Source organism: Schistocerca nitens, chromosome 4 (genome assembly GCF_023898315.1).
Source record: "Schistocerca nitens isolate TAMUIC-IGC-003100 chromosome 4, iqSchNite1.1, whole genome shotgun sequence".
NCBI classification, from domain to species: Eukaryota; Metazoa; Arthropoda; class Insecta; order Orthoptera; family Acrididae; genus Schistocerca; species Schistocerca nitens.
This window is the reverse complement of record NC_064617.1, coordinates 787,641,523-787,662,866: the sequence shown is the minus strand read 5'-3', so window position 1 is coordinate 787,662,866 and position 21,344 is coordinate 787,641,523. Positions and strand designations below refer to the sequence as shown.

Genomic DNA, 21,344 nt, shown 5'->3' with positions numbered 1-21,344 from the left:
TTAATACATGAACACAAGCCAGATGCTTTGTTGACTGAGACTGTCACCAAGAGGCATTGTTATTTAGGAAATTTGAAATAAAAAATTTTTTTGTTACCTTCATATATATTGAAGAAAAATACACTGTGATCATTGCAACATCTTCCGTCACCGAACAGCATCCGCTGTCTCCTCCAACAGAGCAACTGCACACGACATGCTCTCAACTAGTACTGCTCTCGACATCCTCTCAACAAGCACTGCCCTCGACATTCTCCGAACAACTACTGCGCCAATGGAGGCGGCGGAATAATACTCTTTGGCGCAATCTCTGGCGCTGTGACTCAGTGCAGCCACCTTTCACAATACATACCAATCTAAAGTGTTGTTCATTGTGGGACACTATTTACACATCGTCGCATTTTTAGAGCTAAGTCACCCTTGTTAAAAATAGTTGCATCGCCCATAAGTTGATGTAAACTAGATATTATTTCTAACATTCATATCAGGAACAAGGAACTGTCTGTGCGACAGTTGTCAGCCAACCGGCTGAGTTGTAGCGTCATGGCTACACGAAAACTCTGGCTGCCAGATAGCGCTACCAGCCAACCAACTTAACACAGATGGGACTCTAATAAGACAAAAGACGTTAATATAATGAAATTTTTTTATACATTTACACGATATAAATATGAGAAATTATATCCATACCAGTACTTTTGTAGTAAGGAAACACAGTTCATTAAATGATAAAAATCAGGAATTACACTGGAGACGGAACACTATTTTAAATACAATAATCTAACAAATTACTAACCGAAACCATAAATTTGTGATGCTGAATATTACGACGAAATAATATCGTAAGCCGGGATCTAGATACCAAATGCAGCCATCTGGGTCAATAGCTATGATAACCAACGAGCATGTATGTGACTAACAAGCAGTATTTCAACTGAGTCATTAAGTGTTACAGAAGATAGAATATAACCTCGAAAGACAAGAGTTTTGTCAAAGTAACCTTATACTTAGCTATTTGTTATAGAAAATAGCATGGACTGCTGACATGTGCAACAAATGTCAAAATAAAATAAGCCGATGACTAACGAGCAAAATGCCAATTTACTTCGTAACGTATTCGTGAAGTAAGTTACATTAGAAGACCGAAACACAGAAGCCATAAAATATGTATATAATACACATCTAGCTTAAGGTCTTGTGTTTCACATACTGCATACTGTGTAAGGTACTTCTAGAACCTATGCCTCATATAAAAGCAGTGAATAGCTAACAGTTACATATTGTTATAACCTGAGGTCGGGTACTCCGTACAAATGGCATTATATTTTTTATTTAACTAGGGAGACTTAGCTCTAAAAATACGAAGACGAATACGATGACGAATACAAAAATGGTTCAAATGGCTCTGAGCACTATGGGACTTAACATCTATGGTCATCAGTCCCCTAGAACTTAGAACTACTTAAACCTAACTAACCTAAGGACAGCACACAACACCCAGCCATCACGAGGCAGAGAAAATCCCTGACCCCGCCGGGAATCGAACCCGGGAACCCGGGCGTGGGAAGCGAGAACGCTACCGCACGACCACGAGATGCGGGCGATGACGAATACAAATACGAAGTGTGTCACACAATGAAAATTTTAGACTGGTATGTATTGCATAATGGAAATTCAAGTATTGAATGTATTTCTTATTGTTCACCTTTTATACGCACTTTTCTGCATTTTTAGATCTGAAGGCGGCTCGCTAATGAGCCGAAAGAGGTAACCAGTAAAGAAAAGTGCGATCTTGACTTAGGATTTTTATTCACACATGATTTAATGTAAGACTATAGACCTGTTTATTATTAGATATTGACAAAATTTTAAATTTTTGAATCAGTTAAATAATTACATGAAATACTGGTAAGCAGAGTTTTTTGTCTCTGGTAGGTGTTAAACAGGTAACCTTCAAGTGGAACGGGATTTTCGGGTGATCGTTTATCAATAAGTATTGTTATATCTTTCAAATTGTTGCGAAGTGAAAGAGAAATCATCATTGTATAGCTGCTTATTGGTTCTTGGTAGCAGTCTGCTTCGGTGTCAACAGTCCGGCCAGCTGCCAGCGTTAGCATTCCACTTCCAGTATTCGGGAAGGCTCGTCGGACTCGATCAAATCTGCTGGGTGGATTAACGACAGGCACGGTCTGTCGTGTGGACTGTTTTTAGGTGGTTCTCCACATCTCGCTAGGTGAATACAGGACTGAAACTCACGTTCCACCACAGGTACATGATTTGCAGACCTTTCGAAACTCTTTCTCACACATTCACATGGATAACACCAGACGCAGGCAGCTGTACGCGTCTTACGTCCCGGGTAGGGATGGGTCGGGGAAAGCGGGCAGGAGTGTGAACAGTAAGGGCATCCGGCTGTCCTGTACTTCTAACATTTTCATTTTCAAATCCAGAATAACGTTCAGACCTTGAGAGGGTGACGGATAAGACCAGAAATAAAGTCAGAATTTGTTTCTAGGTGTCAGCTATAAATAAATAGTCCCCAGCAAAACTAAAGGTAACAGTGGCCCCTGAAGCAGCATGCAGCTGTGCAACGGAGTTTAGGAGTACTTCAAGACAAAACTCTGAAGTGACAAAAGTTATGGGATAGCAAAGTGCACATGTACAGATGGCGGTAGTATCGCTTAAACAATGTGAAAAACGGCAGTGCATTGGCGGAGCTGTCATTTGTACTCAGGCGATTCACGTGAAAAGGTTTCCGACGTCACTATGGCTGCACGATGGGAATTAACATACTTCGAACGCGGAGTGGTGGCTGGAGCTAGACGCATGGAAATCGTTAGGGAATTCAGTATTCCCAAATCCACAGTGTCAAGGGTGTGCCGATAATACAAAATTTTAGGCGTTACCTTTCGCCACGGACAACGCAGTGGCTGATGGCCTTCACGTCACGAAAGAGAGCAGCGGCGTTTGCGTACACTTGTCAGTGCTAACAGACAAGCAACATTGTGTGAAATAACACAGAAAGGAATGTGGCACGTACGACGAACGTGTCCGTTAGGTCGGTGCGGCTAAAATTAGCGTTAGTGGGCTAGGGAGAGTGCCTTAGCTAACAGCAAGATATCGGCCACAGCGCCTCTCCTTGGCTTGTGACCACATCGGTTGAACCACAGACGACTGACCCTGCTCGGATGAGTCCCGATTTCAGTTGGTAACAGCTGATGGTATGGTTCGAATGTGGCGCCATGGACTCTAATTGTCAACAAGGCACTGTGTAAGCTACTGTCGTTCTGTAATTGTGTGGACATTTTTACATGGAGTTGACTGGGCCACTGGTCCAACTGAGCCCATCATTGACTGGAAATGGTTTTGGTTCAAATGGCTCTGAGCACTGTGCGACTTAACTTCTGAGGTCATCAGTCCCCTAGAACTTAGAAGTACTTAAACCTAACTAACCCAAGGACATCACACACATCCATGCCCGAGGCAGCATTCGCACCTGCGACCGTTGCGGTCGCGCGGCTCCAGACTGTAGCGCCTAGAAATGGTTTTGTTCGCCTACTTGGAGACCTTTTGCAACCAAACAACGATGTTTTCTCACGGAGCCACAACTGTTCGTGACAGTTCGACAGTTCGACGGAATGATCTGGCCATCCAGAACGGTCCACATGAATCCATCGAACATTTATGGACATAATAGAGAGATCAGTTCGTGCACGAAATCATGCAGCGGTAACGTTTTTGCAATTATAGACGGCTGTGGAGGCAGCGTAGCTCAGTATTTCCGCAGAGTACTTCCAGCGACTTGTTCTGTCGATGCAAAGTCGAGGTGCTACACTACGTCGGCCAAAAGGAGGCCTGAAACGATATTAGGAGGTATCCCATGACTTTTGTCACCTCAGCACATATTAACCAGCGCTAATTTTTAATTTATTTTGGCAACAGGAAGGCTATATGTAAACATTCCCGTGGGGTTTCACCCTGTACAAAATAGCAGTCACGTCCTGTAGCAGATATCAAGTACTTCTCTTCGAGGACTACACAGGCGTAGAAAAGCGTGAGGCCATCTAGTTGTGGGGCGGCTTGCTCTACACAAGATCTTTTCATCACTTTAACAGATTTGGCCTTAATCTTTTACTGAAACTACATCCAACATGTTTAAAGTTTCATGTTTCACGGTTTTACCTTTTTCCATTCGGAAGAAATTTTCTCTACTTGATGTTGTTCCTTGTAGACGTTTTCTTTATTCAATTTAGATTTCTTGGTCATGGCTATGTTGTCATCAATAAATTGACATAATTGTCGTTATGCATGTTAAAAATGTGTCCCCTGACTTCGACACGACACGACATACTGTAGGTAAGGATTTAAATAAGATCGTTAGGTTTAGTAAATAATCATTATCAGATCTCTCTCTCCCTCTCTCTCTCTGTCCCCTTCTGTGTGTGTGTGTGTGTGTAAGGGAAAGGAAGGGACCAATTTTAGAGGGTAAGAAAATTTCATTTACCTTCTCTACTTTAATACCAAGAAGACGACTCGTTTTCGCCATCAGCGAGTAATTTACTAATTTGCTGTATTACATTCCATAGAGAATTACAAATAGAACCCAGTTATATTGCAACTTCAAGCATTTGAAGGTAACTGGGAGAAAAAATTCATCACACTCCAATTGCTTCATTAATCCAGGAACGCAGTGCAACAATATCGGTGTAGACCCCTGGGTATGGTGGATAGAAACAGCCGTAGCCCCACGAGATGACTCCGTACTGTGTGGAGTCTACAACCAGTGGGCCGCCATGGTCACCATTGCAAAAGTCTTTGCCGCCCTGTGGTTCTCCGGCGCAGATCATGTTGTCGGTTATGAGGCCTTCGTAGGTGTCGTTGCACAAGGATCGGTCGATGATGGTCGTGTTAACGGCGTGCAGCTCCTCCGGGTAGTCGACCCCGGGTTGCAGGCTGCCCCAGCCGCTCACCGTCACGGACGTGCCAGCCTCGAGCTCCTCAGTGGCCAGAGCCACAGGCTATATAAAGAGGGACGTTAACAGGATTCAGTGAAGCTTATGCGAGTTAAAGGACATAAGAATAAGATATAACACATGAGAAAAGATTGATAGCTTTTCGGAGAATTTAAAAATACCCTCAAATTTTTTTCCGCTTTACTTGCTCTGGCGTCCTAGCGACCTATGTTTCAGTTTCCCAGCACCAAAATGAAAACCGATTGAGCCCTTACGTCTTAAAACACACGAACAGTTGAAAAACGAATAAAACCGCTCTTTTCTATCGGCTCTAATCCTGACAGACAATTTAAGAGATTTTGACAAGTTACTCGTATTTCTCACGTATAAATTACTGTAACAGCTTGATCTGAATATGGTTTCTGGTCAACAGAAAGTGAGCTTTCCAGTTACTGTAGTGTTTTCCTGTATTCAGTATTATGATTGCCGAGAAAGTAATGTAGGGCATTTTTTTTGAACAATTCTTGATTGAACATAATGAGAATTACCCACGAAAGAATGTTGTTTTATCTACGCATCCTATTTCTCCACGTAATATCGATCCCGTTCTATGGCCTTCCTCCACAACGAAACAAGGCCGCTTATGCCCTGTCGGTGCCATTCCCTGTCCCGGTGGCAAAGCCAGTGCTTCACTGTCTGAATCGCTTCCCCACCGTCCCCAAACTGTCTTTCACGTATGGCATCCTTTAAAGGCCCAAACAAGTGGAGGTTCGAGGGGGCTAGGTCGGGGCTGTCCAACCCTGTTATGCGATGTGTTCAGCAGTCCTCAGACTTGTGTGGGACCGAGCGTTAACATGTTGCAACAAAACGTCTCCTGGGTTGCAGTGCCACCGAAGTCGCCGGAAGCGCGTCTTAAGTTTTGTTAATGTGTTGACACATGATTCTGAATTAATGGTACCGCCTCTTCGCATCACATCAATGAGAATCACTCCTTCACAACCCAGAACACGGTGTTCATGACCTCACCGGCAGAAACAGTTGCTTTGAATTTTGTCTTCTTTGAGGAGGAGGAATGATGCCATTGTATCGACTGTCGTTTTGTTTCGGGCTAAAATTGATGAACTCAGGTTTCATCACCTGTCACATTTCAGGACAAAAAGGCCTCTCCTTCAGCTTCAAAACACTGCAAGAAATCAAGACAAATATTTTTTCTGTGTCATTTGTGACTCACCGTTAGACACCGCGGATTCATCTTGCGGATAATTGCATCCACACTTCCTTTGCTGATTGACAGATGCAGCGCCATCTGCCGAGTCGTAATGCGTCTGTCCCCGCGAATGACATCAGCTCGCTGCAGCTTGTCAGGTGTGAAAGCCGTGGATGGTCTCCCCGGCCGCTGCAAATCGTGAAGTTCCTCCGAACTGCCTTCTGGATGACCTCACCCTCGATGCCCAGCTACTAACTGTACTTCTGTAGACAGCAGATGTTCCACAGACATGGCACAAGCGTTTGTGAATGTTCCTCACAGTTTCTTTTTCTGCAGTGAGAAATTCAATGACGGCACGTTGCATGTGTCGTACAACACCTACAGTGGACATTTTGAAACTGTTCTGTAGCTACGCTATCTGTCGAAAGTGACGGGTGCCTCACTGAGGAGACTTCAAATAATACATACGCAACGTTTTGCACTCGTAGCATTGTTTTCGGCTGAGAAAAAAAATGCGATGCATTACTTTCTGGGCAACCCTCGAATTTAAGTAAAAACTTTTTAATACAAAACGTTTTTAAAACGAACTAAAAAGTATAAAATAATTTCCCCTAGCCCCATAAAAATTCCTAACCCCATAATCGTGAAAATACATGCTTGTGAATTTGTGATAGATACGAAATTACTTGCAGAATTTGAAAGGAAAAACTTGGGGTGCATGCAAGAGATAATAGCAAGAAAGGGAACTCTTCATGCATCAATGATTCATGCTCCCCACGTTTTTCGTTTTAATTCTACAAGTACTTTCATAGCTGTTAAAACTTCTCAAGCACAAATTTTCAGGAATATCTCTATGGGGCTAAGAATCTGTATGGGGCTAAGAGAAACTATTTTATACTTTTTAGTCCATTTTAAAAATGTGTTAAATTTTTAAAAAAGTCTTATAACAATTGTTTTTCGGCCTTTAATCCTGTGTGTATCAATTTTTTGAAACAATGGAAAATGCTGGTTGGAATGTCAGTGTTAGGAAAACATAGGTTGCTGTTTACCATAAAGATGACATGCTAAGTAGCAGACAGGCACACATTAGTTTTCGGCCACAACATTCGTCAGAAAAAGAAACACGCATACATACACTCAAACAAGCAAGCACACCTCTTTCATTCTGGTCCGAGCTTCCAGAGATGACGGTCATGTGTGCGTGAGTTGTGCTTGCTTGTGTGAAAGAATGTGTGTGTATATCTGTTCCTTTTTCTGACGAATGTTGTAGTCGAAAGCTAATGTGTAAGTGTCTTTAAATGTACCTGTCTGCATCTTAACGTGTCATCTTTACGGTAAGTAACAACCTAATTTTTCCTAACGTTGTCAACTTTTTCCCAATATATTTCAAACTTCTTGATGAAACTACTACAGTGCCAGAAAGTAAATTTCAGGATTATTTCAGTTTCTCTTTTCCGGAATCAACCGATACGTCGCTTCCTCCTATGATTATCTCACGAAAAGCCCTCAGAGGTAAACAATTAGAGAGAATCGAGCTCTCGCGAGGACTTAGCAGCAATAGTTCTTACCACAAAATATTTGCAAGAGGAACAGGGAAAGGTGCAAACAGAAGTGCTACACACACCAGACATGAAAGGAGGTTGATATTGCATTGTCATCGAGTTCTGAGCTACGTTGAAAGATTCAAGTGACTAATTCGTCAGGAAGTAGTAGCGGTGAACAAGGCACTGCCACTAGACAAGAAAGGGAGTTAATGTCGCATTGCCATTCATTTCTGAGATACATTTAAAGTTTCAGATTTCTAGCTCATCGCGAAGTTCGCTCAACATCAATTGCAAAATTTGTATCGAACTAACAGACAAGAAAGCGACGTAATAAAATCACGTTAAAAATCTGTAATAATCAAAGCAGATCATGTATAATTCGTAGACTTCGACCAAGGTACTCATTTCTTTCGTTATGGATATTTTTTTATGTTCAGTAGGACATGCAAAACGAAGTATCAAATAAGCGTTGATCAACAGCAAGAAGTAACAAAACAAAAACGTATGGTAAGTTAATGCCGCTTGGAAGAGCTTTCCTCTCGATCGCCTATAAGTTTGAAATTCCGGAACTAAATTTCAGTGCTCAACCGAAAAGGTAGTTCTTTATCAGTGATGCAATAAATCAGTATTTAATTTCCTTGGTTGTGGTCTATAACACGATTTGACTAGTGGCTACTGTGGAAGCCTTATTGAAAATACTGCCGGTATTTGAACTGTCTACGTATCCTGTTTTGAAAGCTGCCCCACACACTCCCCTGTACTCAGTTTCTCGCTACGGTCAGGAGTCTTCATGTCTTATCATATAAGACTTGCATGCCCATCTTGTTTTCATGCAGAGCTGCACATCATGTTGAACAGAATGCAACCGTTACTTCACCCTGCACATTTCAAGTACTTACGATGCATTAGTTCGTCTTTTGCACTGAATTTTGCTTTTACCTTTGGGTTCAACTCCGTGATTCAATGGTCTATGTGTCTGACCACAGCACGGAGGAACCTACTCGTATTTCCATCCACAACGACGTCAAAGAGTTGTCTAATGTGAGTTGACATTCATGGTGTCCTTCCAGTTTCGTAAAGAGGAACAGAAACTTGTTCAAAGGAGAAGCGTCTGCTGCAGTTTCGTAAGTCAGCATGAATGAAATGAAGTTTTGTGTGGCCATAATTGTGGGGATGGTACAGCGATAATTGCACAGGTCAATGTTCTGTATGGAGTGCTGCACCGAAGAGTTAAACTAATTTTTACTCTAAGTGTAACATTTAAATGGTCGAGTGTATTCTTTTATTTCAACAGCCATATATTTCGCCACTTTGCTACGTGAAATACATGTAGTTAGTTCAGATAGTTCTTAATTTACTCAAAACAAGATAATCTGTGCTAATGTATATGAATCCTAAATTTCAAATGGCTCTGAGCACTATGGGACTTAACATCTGAGGCCATCAGTCCCCCAGAACTTAGAACCACTTAAACCTAACTAACCTAAGGAGATCACACACATCCATGCCCGAGGCAGGATTTGAACCTGCGACCGTAGCAGTCGCGCGGTTCCGGACTGAAGCGCCTAAAACGGCTCGGCCACAACGGCCGGCTATGAATCCTAAATGATGAGTTTAATGACGTATGCTTACTGTAGTTTGTCGCACAGATTGTATAAAGAAATGAACTTTATGCCACCTAATATACATTTGTAAAATTTTTTGTGTAAAAATACATAATACGTGCGACACAAATTTGTTGCTGAATACACATTTCTATTCAATATTCCACCCATAATATAGAGAATGTTTCTAAGGTTAAATGCCATAAAACTGCGCTTGGTAACACGCAGTCTGTGAGACATGTTATTCATGTTGGTATATTGTCAAATACGTCATTTCTTGTATCTCTGTGATTCAGTAGGTCTCCTAGAGAGCAATACAAGGAAATTTCCGTACAGGGGAGGAAATATTAACTGAAAGTCGCTGCCTGATATCGGCGGATAAATACAATATTGCGGTGCCTGTGTTGTTAACAAGAACGATGTATTAGTTCTTCGGACATGCTGGAAATCCGGTTTCGAGCCCAGGTCTAGCACAAATTATCACTGTCGTTGTGGTGTCACCGCCAGACACCACACTTGCTAGGTGGTAGCCTTTAAATCGGCCGCGGTCCGTTAGTATACGTCGGACCCGCGTGTCGCCACTATCAATGATTGCAGACCGAGCGCCGCCACACGGCAGGTCTAGAGAGACTTCCTAGCACTCGCCCAGTTGTACAACCGACTTTGCTAGCGACGGTTCACTGACAAAATACGCTCTCATTTGCCGAGACGATAGTTTAGCATAGCCTTCAGCTACGTCACTTGCTACGACCTAGCAAGGCGCCATTATCAGTTACTATTGATATTATGAATCATGTACCGTCAAGACCGACGTCTTTCATTAATGGATTGAAGTTAAGTATTCCACCAGCTACGTCCGTTTTTCTAAATTCTAATTTCCTGGTCCTGTTCCAGACCTCACGCCAGCCTGCGTGAGCTAAAACACGTGCCTTTCGGCCTCCTCTAGTAACACGGTGTTGGCTCTCCTGCCAACCAAAACATTGGCGACGAGGAAATACCGCGTTCTTATCGATATTGCCCTGATTTACTTGTGTAATGGCTTCGCCACAATCTCCAGATGTACTGTCCGAATTTTATCGCTTACAGAATCAGCAAACGCAGGCCTTACTGGATGCCCTTGGACAGCTCGTCCAGGGTCAACGGGGAATGCAAAACGATGCGGCAGCCTCCGCTCCACCGCTAACGCAGCCACAACACGCTGTTGCTCCAACTTTTCGACCTTTTGATGCTGCACTGGAAAGCTGGACGGAGTGGTCACGCCAATTTGGATTCCATCTCGCCACCTACAGAATTCAAGGTAACGAGCGGCAGCCATTTTTGTTGTCTTCGGTCGGCGTACAAATGTACCGTGTGATAGTCAAATTATTTCCCCGATGCGACGTAGCAACTCTGTCCTACGACGAAATTTTGTCTGCATTAGATGTATATTTCAAAGAATCAGTCAATGTAGTTGCAAAAAGGTATACCTTCTTTCGTACAAAACGTACGGCAGATCAGACTAATCGGGAGTGGGTTGCAACCTTGCAAGGCCTTACTAGGGATTGTGCTTTTGAGTGTCAATGTGGACTCCCTTATTCAGATACTATGGTACTTGATGCAATTGCAAAGAACGTTTCTGATGTTCGTATAAGGGAACAGATTTTGAAACTAGTCAATCCCTCCCTTCAACAAGTGATGGACATATTAGATCGGCAGGACACGCTTGACGTTGCTCAGGAATCATTTGAAACTTCACCAGCCTTGTGTCAGGTTAACCGGCCCACCGGGCGAGCTGCAGGGAGCAGTAAACAGCCCTCGTACCTGGCCACGCCGCTGCCGCCAGGCTCTCAGCCACGTGTGCCGTGCAGGCAAGCAAATGCAGTGCTAAAATCATGCCGGCGGTGTGCTACTAGACATTCGAGTGAGAATTGCCAGTCACGTCAGGCTATTTGCTTTTTCTGTAATAAAAAAGGACATGTTCAGAGTGTTTGCCAGAAAAAGCTCAGATCTGAAACTCAAAACCATTCCAGGCCCTTTACTTCGCGCCGAATTCGAACCAAGGATACTCAGGCTCGTGAAATTTCGCCCATGGAAATTCATGTAGTTCATTCCACTCCGCTCAGTGCCACTCTCTCTAACAGTGCCTGTGTTCATCCCACAAATAGTGTGCGTCGACATCACCGGAAATCCCGTCAAGTCGCAAGTGTACCAGTGTCAGTTCACGTTGCACGAGACAGTCGCTCTTGTCGTCAGCAGGACAATAAACTTTTTGTAGACTTGGACATTAACGGCAAAGTGATACCAATCCAGCTCGATACCGGAGCTGCAGTTTCACTGATCAATCAAGACACATACAAACAGCTGGGCATACCTCCGTTGCGTGCTGCAAATGTTAAGTTAACTAGCTATTCAGGTCAAAAGATCCCTGTGTTAGGAAAGTGCAGCCTTCTTGCAACATACAAAGGACAAACAAAACGTGTGTCATTTTACGTCCTCCGTTCTTCTTCTGCAGTAAACTTGTTTGGTTTCGATTTATTTCAGTTGTTTAACTTGTCTATAGTAAATCAGGTCCTATCAGTGAACCAGACCGTGCATTCAGACAGTGTTTCTCGTCTATGTGAAGAATTTGCAGACATTTTTGCACCGGGCCTTTGTTGCGCTAAGAACTATAAAGCACATTTGGAACTGAAAGTAAACGCGCAACCGGAATTTTTCAGAGCGCGCAATGTTCCCCACGCATTGCGTGATGAGGTCGCAAAAACATTACGCGATTTGGAATCACAAGGTGTAATTGAACGTGTGCAGGCTTCTCTCTGGGCATCACCCTTAGTAATTTTGCCAAAACCTTCGAGAAAATTGAGACTTTGTGTGGACTTCAAGGCAACAGTGAATCTACAACTAGTGATTGCAACTTTTCCTTTACCCCGCCCGGAAGATCATTTTGACAAACTGTGCCCAGGTAAATATTTTTCGAAGTTGGACCTAGCAGATGCATACTTGCAAATACCGGTGGACAAAGACTCCCAGCGCGTTTTGGTGGTTAACATGAATCTTGGTTTGTATCGATTCAAACGACTGCCATTCGGGTGTGCTCCGCCCCTGCATTGTTTCAGCAATATCTACAAACTGTTTGTGCGTCGGTCCCTTCTGCAGCAAGTTATCTGGACGATATTGTGATCTCCGGAAAGACGGAAGAAGAACATTTAGCCAAACTCAGAACATTATTTCAGGTCTTGCGACAAAATGGTCTTCGCTTGCGGAAGGACAAATGTGCGTTTTTTGCTCGTGACTTGGCCTTCCTGGGACATGTACTCAATGCCCAAGGCATACTTCCTAGTCCCGAGCACCTCCGTGCCATACAAGACTTGCCTTCGCCGCAGAATTTGAAGCAGCTACAGAGTGTGCTGGGAAAAATCAACTATTATCATAAATATATCCCACACGCCTCTTCCATTTCAGCTCCGCTTCATCGCTTACGCCGTAAAGGTGTTCCATTCGCCTGGACGACGGAATGCGAACGCGCCTTTCGACAGTTGAAATCGGCGTTGCTTTCCAATACTTGCCTTACGCCATTCGATCCCCAGAAGCCCCTTTTGTTGATGGTGGATGCATCGGATTTCGGGATCGGTGCTGTGCTTGCGCACAAAGATGGATCGCACGATCGCCCTATTGCCTTTGCGTCCAAATTGCTCTCGTCTGCGCAAAGAAATTATTCACAGAACAAGAAAGAAGCATTGACTCTCGTATTTGGTGTTACAAAGTTTCATGATTTCTTGTATGGTCGTCACTTTACCATAATCACAGACCACAAACCTTTGACATCGCTTTTTCATCCGAACAAGCCTGTACCTCCACGTACAATGCAGAAATTCATTCGCTGGTCTATTTTCCTCTCGCAGTACCGCCACGATATCTTGTACCGGTCCACTGCTAAGCACGGAAACGCCGATGCATTGTCCCGTTTGCCTGTTGCTGAGGATAGGGCAATCGATTCCTCTGAACTTGCTTGCATGTTCATTGATTCGGAAACCGATGACGTGGTCGAATCCTTTCCGATTGATTTTCGTCGTGTAGCTACAGCCACAACTGCCGACCCTGTCCTTGCTACCGTTCTGCGTTTTGTTGCCACGCAATGGTCCTTGTCAAAGTCACGGATCGGGGATCCGTTGGTTCGCCGATTTTTTGGTCACCAGGAGAGACTTTTTGTCCGACGTGGTGTTTTGCTGTTGCGTTCTGATATTGATCAGTCCAGGGTCGTGGTCCCACGTTCGTTACAGTCCTCTGTCTTACAGCTTCTCCACCAAGGACATTGGGTATAGTGAGAACGAAACAACTTGCTTGTCAGCACTGTACTTGGTTCGGAATCGATGCCGCGATTACGAATATGTGCTCTTCTTGTATGGTGTGTGCCGAACAACAATCAGCCCCACCGCGGAAATTCTTTGCATGGCCAAAAGCCACTTCCCCTTGGCAACGCTTACGGATCGATTTTGCTGGTCCATTCTGGAATGCTCGATGGTTGGTTGTGGTTGATTCATTCAGTAATTTTCCTTTTGTTGTCCGGATGTCTTCCACGACGTCATCTGCCACCATCCAAGCGTTATCTGTTATCTTTTGCTTTGAAGGTCTTCCACAGACTATTGTTTCCAACAATGGACCACAATTCATGTCCGCAGAATTTCATTCATTCTGCAAGGCCAATGGTATTCAACATCTGACGTCCGCGCCGTTTTCGCCACAGTCAAACGGTGCCGCTGAACGATTGGTCAGGACTTTCAAGTCACAGATGTTGAAGTTGAAAGAGTCACATTCTCGGGAGGATGCGTTATTTCTCTTTTTGTCCTCGTATCACTCTCAGCCCCGAGATGGTCGCTCGCCGGCTGAGTTGCTCCACGGTCGTCATCATCGATCCTTGATGTCTTTGCTACATCCGCCGCATCAGGTTCCTGTGCAGCGGCAGACACCTGCTTTTGCTCCAGGCGACGTTGTCTACTATCGTCACTACTGAGGTTCACGGCGTTGGCTCGCAGGGCGCATTCTTCGCTGCCTCGGACGCGCTATTTATCTGGTTTTGGGGGCCTCTGGTGAGGTGCGCTGGCATCTCAACCAGCTGCGCCTCTGTCGTCGCACGGGATCTGCCGCTCGCCGTCTGCTTTCAGCGACAGTGCCGTCCGGCCAGCGCCCTGGGGACCCATCTACTGGCTCGCCTCAGCCCCAGGTGTTACCGACGCTGCCTTCCATTTTGCCCCATGGCGACGCGCTGCCACCACCACCGCCGCCGCCGCCTGTTCTCCCGCCGGCGACGCCCGTAGTGGACGCGTCGCTGCAACTGCCGGGCGCCTCCCTGGGTCACGCGCTGCCGATCGCTTCCCGTGACCAGTTGTCCTCCGACATGGAACTCTTGCCCGCTCCGGATCATATGTCGTCTTCGCCCGTCGGGTGCCCCGGCCCGATGGAGGTCGACCCTTCGGCCCCTCCTGTCTCTCTACGGGCGCAAACACCGCATGTTGGCGTGCACCCTGGAGCAGGTTTTCAGGCGTTTCCTAGCTCCCCGTGGTCCGAATGGCAGGGTGCGGGTGGCACAGCCTCGCCTGTTGTTAGGCTCCCCACCTCGTCGCATACGTCAACATGGGGTCCTCCCCACGGCGGGCGGAAGCCTTATAACACAACCGTACGCCGATTTGCGGGGGAGGAATGTGGTGTCACCGCCAGACACCACGCTTGCTAGGTGGTAGCCTTTAAATCGGCCGCGGTCCGTTAGTATATGTCGGACCCGCGTGTTGCCACTATCAGTGATTGCAGACCGAGCGCCGCCACACGGCAGGTCTAGAGAGACTTCCTAGCACTCGCCCAGTTGTACAACCGACTTTGCTAGCGATGGTTCACTGACAAAATACGCTCTCATTTGCCGAGACGATAGTTTAGCATAGCCTTCAGCTATGTCATTTCCTACGACCTAGCAAGGCGCCATTATCAGTTACTATTGATATTATGAATCATGTACCGTCAAGACCGACGTTCTTCATTAATGGATTAAAGTTAAGTATTCCACCAGCTACGTCCGTTTTTCTAAATTCTAATTTCCTTGTCCTGTTCCAGACCTCACGCCAGCCTGCGTGAGCTAAAACACGTGCCTTTCGGCCTCCTCTAGTAACACGGTGTTGGCTCTCCTGCCAACCAAAACAGTCGTCATTCCATTGTACAGGTAACTGTTGTTCGTTTTCACAACTGTGAATGTATTTCACGTATTTCATGACGGCTATAGTCGCGGCAGTGCGTATTAGCATTTATGAAGGAACGTTCGATCGTTCTTTTTAACAACACAGCTACTCCAATATCGTCTGGTAATATAGAATTTAACATCAATACAAACACGGATAGTCACGCAGGGTAGCCGCGGACTCTTAGGTGCCTTGTCACTAGAGATGGGCAAACTCGTTGATCGTTGGGAACTAGTTCACAGCTCATCGTTCTTTTTTGGGAACCGTTCATTTTTACTCGTTCACCGTTCATTTTTACTCGTTCACCGTTCATTTGTGCTTGGTATATGGTTCTTATGAAAAATTGAAAATTAGTAGTGTAGGTGACTGAAGGATGGAGGGCACCAAGAGGGGGTACTTGCCTCCTCCCTGGACTATAGAGTTTTTATCCATTACAGAATTCTTACACACTTTTAGAAGTAATTTCCGTGATTCTGCAGAACCTCTCGTTTAGCCAACTGTAGCGTTGTGTGGATGATCGCGGGGAAATAATATAGGGTGGTGAACGGAAAACCGGCCCCGAGTACAGACCGCTCGCCAATTACGGACGATGTGTTGCCCGTTACGAGCAGTTACAACAAACAGACAAACATGTAATAATTAGGCAGTGAAGAAATAACAAGCTAATGCAAGCAACAATTGCGAAACAATCGATGACGATGTGTAGAGAGCTGGAGAAGAGAACATGAAAATCTCACGCGACGCGCGTGGGCTATAGCCCATGTAGTCTTGTAAACCTGTTGGTGGCTGTTTCACAACTTAATAGACCACCAGTGTCTTGTATAAAATTCTTCGTTTCGACTTCCACTACATAGCTATACTACGTTGTAAACAATAATCGTTTAACCCTATATGTAGTTTCACGTTGTCTCTGGGTTCGTAGGCGAAGTGGAGACTTTATGGAAGCATAAAATAAAATGTGGTTTTCTCATCATACTTGCGTCACAAGCTTAGTAAAAATTAGGTTTTTATGTTGCATCATTAAAGTTAATGCAGCAATAATAAAAATAATAATTAAGTTCTCAGTAATAAAGTTTTTGGTTTGGAAGCTCCTTCTGAACAAATGTTTTTGAGATAATAAGTAAATACGATTTTATGGCAATGTATGTCTTTTCAAATGGAGAGGCACCGCTTTTCCTACTGAGCCAAAATGACCACAGCTCACTTTCTTTTCCAAAGAAACCTAACTAGCAGGTAATGCAAATTGGAAACAACCAAACTTAAAAATAATTAGAGCCTTCCTAAATGTAATGTTTTGTATATGAAAGATAAACGAAAATCGTTTTATATGAATTTTCTTACACTAAAAATTAATCAAATTATTGAAAGTTTGTTGCTAAATCAAGTCTATGAAACCAAAATAATATATGAATAACAACAACAACAACAAAAACTTGCCTTGTTACAAGTATGTATTCTGCTGTTCATCGATATAATGAAGTGAGCTGATATGCCGTTTTGTTACCTGAAAAGACGTACCTATTACATACAACGTAGTTTTTATGTAATTTACGTAACTATAAAATACTTTTTGATTACCGGTCGTCGACGCTGAATAGCCACAACCAAGTGGAAGAACAGTTTGGAACACATGTAAAATAGGTGAGCTCAGTGAACAAAACGAACAACTGGATACTGAACTAACTAGGAGCAGTCGGCAGGGGAACTGAGACAGGTGGTCATGCGAAGAACGACGAGTGCGGCCGAGGGAGACCGAGACTGAGACGAGCACGCGACCGAGGCTGGAACGAGAACTGCCGAAGTGACCGCCACGACCGAAGTGAACTAGTGAACTATGACCCGATCGTTCCTCGTTCCCGCGAACTATAAGTAGACCGCCGCGACCGAAGTGAACTATGAAGTGATCGTTCCTTGGAATTCGTTCCTCGGTCCTATCGTTCATCTTGGTGAACCGTTTCTTTGCACCCGTTCGTTCGCGAACTACCCATCTCCACTTGTCACAGCTCGCGAGACTCTCCCCGTTGGAGGTTCGAGTCCTCCCTCGGGCATGGGTGCGTGTGTTGTCCTCAACGTAAGTTAGTTTTAGATTAAGTAGTGTGTAAGCTTAGGGACCGATGATCTCAGCAGTTTGGTCCCATAGAAACTTACCACAAATTTCCAAATTTCCACAGATAGATATATAAATAAAAAAAGCAATATTAGTCGAGTGGGCGACGATGTTATCACTGGATTGCTAACGCACTGAGAAGTAGAGAAGTCCAACAGCTTCAGTATGCAGGGCCAACTGAAGTCAGTTAACCATTTTATTCTAATTTACTTGCAAAATGAAACTGATGAATAGCTGTGATATCAAAGCACTAGATATAACTGAAAACAACCTTTTTTTGAAACGAACATAAAGTGCATTTCTTTGAAAAAGTGTAGTTATTTGGTGATATAATGCTTAATAGATGTGCAACTTTATCAGGAGACCCTTTGTTTCTACATTGATTACTGTAGCATAAACATATGACAGAGTAAACCGCCATTTGATTGTGAATTACTACATTTATCATATGTACTATCTATATTGGGGCTTCTGTGCCATTATCATGAGAGTTTGAAAGCTAAATCTTAAAGACATGTGTTAGTCTTGTTTACCTTGACAGATATGACATAATAATGGTCTAACAACTTTTAGCATATTACTTGATAATGATACAAAAGCCGAAATCTAAATATTACAAAATATAAATATATTAATACCCTTTCAGATGGCGGTTACTCTTTCAAAAAGAAATGCATGACTGTGGCTCAGAAACATCCAAAAGTTTTTATAAACATATTAGTTTCCCAAAATGTTTTACAATCTATATCTTCACTGAAGTATTGTGGAAAGAAATAAAAAGATTCATTATAATTTCGTTTTCACGAATGAATGACACAATTAGTGGTAGCTACACCTCTTAGATCATAGCAATGTTTCTCTTGAAGAATTGTGCGTGCAGAATTCAGTGATCAGTTTGGTAAGAAATATTATTTTAGACATCGTGTAACGGATATAAGCGCAGATACTTTTGTATGCGGAATCTTAATATATACACACATCAGGGTATTGGTTGTTTCTTCCTATGTGTTGAACAGTCTATTTTGAACAGTCTAACCACAAACATGTCACAAACTTTACGGTCTTATGTTTGCTTCACGGTCGAAACTGCATCACTAAATCGACTACACTTGTCAGTATAGACTAACCGTTTCGCCCACTCACATCCACACTTCAATACCTGACCTGCTCCCCCGGGGAAAATACGCATTAGTGGCTTGCTTTTGCCTCATGTACTTTGAGGTACTAAACAACATAAAAACATATGACATGCAATAGCTACAATTATTAGTCTTCAAATGACGTAAGTACACATGTAAAGCCGGCCGCAGGGGCCGAGCGGGTCTAGGCGCTTCAGTCCGGAACCGAGCTACTCCAACGGTCACAGGTTCGAATCCTGCCTCGGACATGGATGTGTGTGATGTCCTTCGGTTAGTTAGTTTTAAGTAGTTCTAAGTCTAGGGGACTGATGACCTCAAATGTTAAGTCCCATAGTGCTCAGAGCCATCTGAACCGTTTTCTTACACATGTAATGTTGTTCAGTACATCGTCCCAGTCACCGACAGAAGAATCTGCACTTATACCCGTTATACCCTTTATGTGCAGGTCTTCAGTGATTGAGGCAGAAGTGGCAATAATACGGTTCCAGCTGCGGAAGATGATGAACAGGCTGTGGAACTGTACTAGTTAGGTATTTGGTGAATGAATCTGACATGCAGCTGTTCACAGTACCTGAACGTTGTCATCAAACAAGATTGAATCAGTGGTCTGGAAGAAACCAATGTCGTAGTCCGATGTGGCAGCATCGTAATCGTCGTGCCAGAACAGCTGGGTGGCTGAGTAGGCGGTGCCGCCGCTCTCGCGAATAGATGTGCCGACCCGCAGGGCGAAGTTGTTGGCGGTGGTGCCCCAGATGCACGCCGCCGCAGTCATCACCCAGCTGGAGCTGACGATGGTGCCGCCGCAGCGGTGCGCCTCCAAGTACTCTACTGAGACCATCCACGGGTACTCGGAGATGTTCGCGACCTCACCTCCCAATATCCGATCATTAATCTCAAGTGCAAGAAGCCTGCGAGGCGCCGTGGAAGGCGCAGCACCGCAAACTACAGACAGCAGGCAAAGGGGTAAGGCTGCTTTCAACATGGCTGTGCTTGGCAGCACTGGCTACCACGTTATTCAGTGTCCCCCGTCTTATCGCTTATCTGTACCTCTACAGACTTATCGGCCACTTTCAATCAATACAATAAGCTGATGTACTTCATCAGCCTCCATATCTCTCAGTACAAGTTCAATTTTAATATAGAGCGTTTTTTGCGTTTTATATACTTCATCGAGTACAACAGATGGTGAAAAATGCAGAGAAAAGCACAACTATGAATACTCATTAGAAGAAAGCCTTCAACTAATTTGATAACATGACAACACGCCTCATGAAATGAATTCCACCTTACACTTGTGTCATATGCAGAACAATGAGTTGCAATGTAAAACATTTGCCTTGAGACGTACTACGCGGTCCAGTCACAATTACGTGACCACCGCTAATGTTTGACGTCAAAGAAGAAAGAATCACTCACAGACGGCAGGTGGTACCAGGAGCAGTGGAGGGTATATAAGATGTGTGAAGGGTACACGGGGAACAGTGCAGCCGTTATCGTAATGCTGAAACGGAGCCATTTATCTGACGTCAAGAGTGGAAGAATTTCCGAAACGACTAATTTATAAACAGTTTGTGTGCCGCCGTGGTTAAAAGACACCGAGCATGGCAGACTGGCGCTACCAAAAATCAGCGATGACGCAACCTCGATGCACCACGGGCTGCAGATGAAACGGGTGAACGCCGGCTGCGGAGGCGTGTACAGGGGAATAGACATGCAACAGTTGAGCAGCTAACAACTCAGATGAACCAAGGACCCTCAACGACCGTTGAGCGACCGTTGCTGTGTATGCGCTTCCGCAGCAGTCGCCTGGTTCATGCACTCATGTTGATTGCTGTTCATCGGCGACGAAGGCTGGAATTTGCACGCCAATGCCGCAACTGGACATCCAGGGAGTAGCGACAGGTAGGCTTTTCAGATGAATCGCGTTCCATGCCTCACCGGACAGATGGCTGTTGGCCTGTACTCCTCAAAACGTCTTAAAGCTAACGCTGCAACAGTCGTCGGAAGGTCCAGGACGGCGGAGGGAGCGTTATGGTATGGATAACGTTTTCGTGACATTCCCTGGGCGATTTCGTCATTCTCGAAGGCACAATGGATCAACAGAACTATGCATCTGTTCTTGTTGCATATCCAACACTACATGCAGTTTAGTTTTTCTCTGTACGATGGCATCTACCAGCTGTATAAGGTTCGCAGTGTACGTACATAGTTCTATGAGTACTAGGATGGTTTACATTACACCCCTGGCCACCAAACTCCTTGGATTTGAACCTAATCGAGAATCTGTGGGACTCCCTAGATTGGATTGCACGTGACTTGGATCCTCACCCGACAAACCTGTCGCAGCGGCCTGCGGCACTGGAGTCAGCATGGCTCCACATTCATGTCGATACCTTCCACAATCTCATAGACTCTCTTGCTGCACGTTTCACAGCGATCCACGTTACAAAGGGTGGTTATTTAGGCTATTGACAGATGGTCACATGAAAGTGCCGACAGTATAAAACAGAGGGATGGCACTCGATCTAGAAAGTTATTTGATGTCACCTTCAGAATATACGAACAGAAAACTTCTCATCAGAAAAGCGTTA

At 44.4% G+C, this 21,344-nt stretch overlaps 1 protein-coding gene across 1 annotated transcript; it reads right to left on the bottom strand.

The window, feature by feature from the left end:
• Window positions 1–4,536: 4,536 nt before the first annotated feature.
• On the bottom strand, window positions 4,537–19,742 carry LOC126253162 (trypsin-1-like). The gene is made up of 2 exons (XM_049954319.1): window positions 19,325–19,742; window positions 4,537–5,018 (listed from the first exon to the last, which is right to left on the bottom strand). Exons 1-2 carry the CDS (start codon window positions 19,733–19,735, stop codon window positions 4,656–4,658), a joined length of 774 nt encoding a protein of 257 aa, XP_049810276.1. The 5' UTR covers window positions 19,736–19,742; the 3' UTR covers window positions 4,537–4,655.
• Between the last annotated feature and the right edge of the window lie 1,602 nt (window positions 19,743–21,344).